General features: G+C 35.1%; 1 protein-coding gene across 3 annotated transcripts; it reads left to right on the forward strand.

Annotated features, from left to right (window-relative positions):
- Positions 1-271: 271 nt before the first annotated feature.
- Positions 272-3,033, forward strand: LOC121782643. 3 transcript variants are annotated; one of them, XM_042180576.1, is made up of 6 exons: positions 272-571; positions 723-969; positions 1,373-1,446; positions 1,516-1,619; positions 1,706-1,771; positions 2,482-3,033. In XM_042180576.1, exons 2-6 carry the CDS (start codon positions 905-907, stop codon positions 2,737-2,739), a joined length of 567 nt encoding a protein of 188 aa, XP_042036510.1. In that variant the 5' UTR covers positions 272-571; positions 723-904; the 3' UTR covers positions 2,740-3,033. The 3 variants fall into 3 exon arrangements, with proteins under 3 accessions (XP_042036510.1, XP_042036509.1, XP_042036508.1); XM_042180575.1 differs by having other exon boundaries at positions 272-513; XM_042180574.1 differs by having other exon boundaries at positions 272-434.
- Positions 3,034-3,695: the final 662 nt, after the last annotated feature.

Below are 3,695 nucleotides of genomic sequence, written 5' to 3' on the forward strand. Positions count from 1 at the left end.
TACTAACTTTTCTTGTTCTCGGGATTCTGATTACTTTCTCAATTTGATTAAAAAACCGAAACAAACACAAGAATTTAAAATTTAAGGAATCAGATTACTTTTCCGGACAGAACATGGCCTAACTCATTTCTATATTTTTTCACGAAGTCAAATAATTTCTTAAAATTCATACCGAATCAAAATGGGACTATAAATTGCTTATCGAATGAGTATATAAATATGGTACTTACTATTTTATTGCTATTTTTATATCCTAGTTACCATCATTACTATAAAAAAAATTAACAATTAAACCAAAAAACTAACCTTCATCTTTCTCCACCGACGCCACCGCCGCTAAATCGATTTGCAGCGCCTCGCATCGCCGTGTTGCACGAAGCCCGGCTTCCGGCTTCGCCACTGTGGTGAAGTAGAAGCCAACCCCTTTGCCTCCAGTAACAATCTGATCATTTCAAGTTTATTTTGATCACAATTTTCAGTAGGATTTTTATTGGGCATTCGTCATTGAATAAAGTATTGAGCTTCCAGTTATTTGATTTTGACGATTCTATGTTTATGAAGTTAATTTGTGGTATTTCCCCTTTGAATGCTGTTGTTTCAAATATTCAATTGACTTGTTAAGTAGTAGTAATAATAACCTAATCATGGGAGCTCTTTGAACCTTGATGAATGTTGAGCTTTGTGTTTATGAATTTTCTTCTTTGTTTTCCTTTTATCTGTAGATATCTGCTTGGAGATTTTGGCTTATAGAAATCGTGGCGATTCAAGTTATTTAAGGTGGAATTCTGTTGAAGTATTTGGGTTTTGCTTGTGCCCCGTTTGTCGAATTTGGGCGTTCTCCATTTTTAAGCTCTGAACAAAGGAAAGGAAGGATTTTTCGGGCCGTATTGGATAATAGAGAGAGATGGTGGTTTCTGCAGCGAACGCCTTCGCCAAGGAAATGAGCATAAGAAAAAGGATTGCTGGCATGTATGTGAAGCTTTTCTTTCCATGAAACTGCTTGAATGTATGAATGCAATTTACTACAAGTTATACATTTTTGTGCATTTGATCGAATGTATAACTGAGATTGGGATTGATTTAGCTTTTTTTTTCTTGAATGTGTGTTGGGATATCAGTGTTTAATTTGATTTTTGGTTAACTTGATTAAGTATTGAATCTTGATGGATTAGGATTGAACGAATTGTATGGCATAGTATGTTCATTCCTTTTCTTCGTTTTGCTCTTGGAATGAAATGTAATGTTGTTTTTGCTTTCGTGTGATGTGGAATGGTGGACGAGTAGTATGGATGTTGATGTTACTGTTATCTTCTCGAGTTTCTCAAGTTACTGTAATTTCATCTTTAGGAATTTCTCGAGCTCTTTTTCGCAGATACAATAAACGAGAAGAGGACTTCTCATCGTTGCGTGAATACAATGACTACTTGGAAGAGGTAGAAGATATGAGTAAGTATATCGATAAATTGAAATACATGTTGTTACATTAGCATCTGACTGAAATGTATTTGCTTGCAGTAATTAATTTAGTCGAGGGGATAAATGTCCCCGCTATCGAAGCAAGAATTTCCGAGTACCAGAGAGAAAACGCTGAGCAGATCATGAACGCTCAAGCTCGCAAGGTTTTGGCTCATTGTTTTATGCTAAAAACTTTATCCTGTAAGCCGACCTTTTTCCATCACTTACTTAGTGTTATATAATGATGTAGGCTGAGGAATATGCATCTGCTTTAGCAGCAAGCAAAGGACAAGTTCAAACAACTGGCATCGATGTTGTGAGTTTTCTCATTGCGTAAAATTATTTCGTTTTTCTTTCTAACTTTACCTATACATTTCATATGGCTTTCTTCAACCTTTTGATTCGATCCCTTTACGTGTATATGACCTCATAGAGCTCCATGGTAATTTGTTATAAAATTATGTACAAAGTAATTATGCAAGCAAGAAAAAACGCGGTTTCTACTTTGTCTCCACAAGGCTACTTCTGGGTTGCTGACAAGCTAGGGATTTCTTTCACACTTACATGGATTTAGACGGCTATTTATACTAGGAAAAATATCCACAATCCAACCGTAATTAGAACTCTGCCGAAACTGATTAAAACCCCGCTAACTGCTAGATCCTCAGTCACGCTCCACAACTCAACATAAACTATACGAAGGCCAAAAGAGGTTTCTTCATGTAACATACATTGCCAAATTTGGTCATATTTGTAGTCGTAGTTGCCTATTGTTAAGATAGTAGTCATGCAAAATGGTTTCTCAAACTATTTTGTCTTGGTTATGAGAGAGCTAAAGGGTATTAATCATATCCAAGAAACTCGGTGATATATCTAGTTATCGATATAACTGGTCAAGAAAGAGTCCTTGTGCTCTTTACCGGCAACCCTTGAATTGAATTTTTTCGAAGTTATATGACATAGTGTATTTGATTCACATTTGGACATCTCAGTTCCATTTATCTCGTTTTCACTTCATCAATACAGTCCTCCGGCTCCCAAGCTGGCACGAGCAATGTTCCGCAAGGGCAATACGCACCTGCGGTTGCTGGAGGGATTGCACAGCCTCGGCCAATGGGCATACCTAACCCACTTGGGTCGGGTCATGACATGATGGGACTTGAATACGAAGATGAAGAAACAAGGAGAATCCGAGCAGAGAAGGCCGCTAGGGCGGGTGGATGGAGTTTTGAGATAAGCAAGAAAAGGGCTCTTGAAGAAGCTTTTGCTAGCATTTGGGTATGATTTTCATACATTACATCTCACATAACAATTTTCGCCGTTCTTTTTTTTGTGACGAGGGCTTTCTTGGTGCGTTCGGGAGATTTGTTATTTTTTTTGGTGACGAGGGCTTTCTTGGTGCGTTCGGGAGATTTGTTATTTATTCGACGTAGATGACCATGTCGAATTGATTTTTCACTTTCTACCTCTCTAGTAGTGCAAATTTTTAATGGTTCCTCGTTTACCATGTGGCCGTAGTAACTTGAACTTCCGAGGGGAAAGTCTTACCAACTAAATTGTTAAATTGTGTTTCATCAAGTATGTCTTAAATTGATGTCTTCTTAATTTTAAATAGTAGTAGTAGTATATATTTTTTTGTAATTTAAATATTCCGTGCATTTACTAATAAACTCATGTGGTTTTATTGTTTTAAAAGTTGGAATTCATTTTAGGCAAATTGGCATAATAAGTACTCCATTCTCCCCCTATATAGTAGAGGCGTTTTTTTCGACATGGGATTTAATTCCCGTTTGTCCCATAACTTTAATTTTCACTTCCACTTTCTCTAATTATTATAAAAATATAGTATAAAAAAGTTTCATTTTCCTAATTTATTATAAAATATATAGTGACATTCTTATTATTTTCTCTAAAACCCTTCTTTCTAGTATAGATTAGAAACGACTACTATTAAATTCAATTTCTGAAAGAGATCAAAGTTGAGTCAAACAAAATAAATTAAATTAATTAAAACTAAAAAACAATTAAAAAATGAGCTCTCATTGCAAGTTGTTAATTTCATAGAACGAGTCTCACACCCGCATCAATATTACAAATAATAAATTGAAATACCTGATCATAGAAAAAATAAGAAAAATATTAAAATTTATGAATTTTAAGGGAGATTTTAAAGTTGCAAGTCAGACCAAAATTCACGAATTTTCAGGTAATTTTTCGTTTTATTTTTTAAAAAATATTGA

Source organism: Salvia splendens, chromosome 20 (assembly GCF_004379255.2).
Source record: "Salvia splendens isolate huo1 chromosome 20, SspV2, whole genome shotgun sequence".
Lineage (NCBI taxonomy): Eukaryota > Viridiplantae > Streptophyta > Magnoliopsida > Lamiales > Lamiaceae > Salvia > Salvia splendens.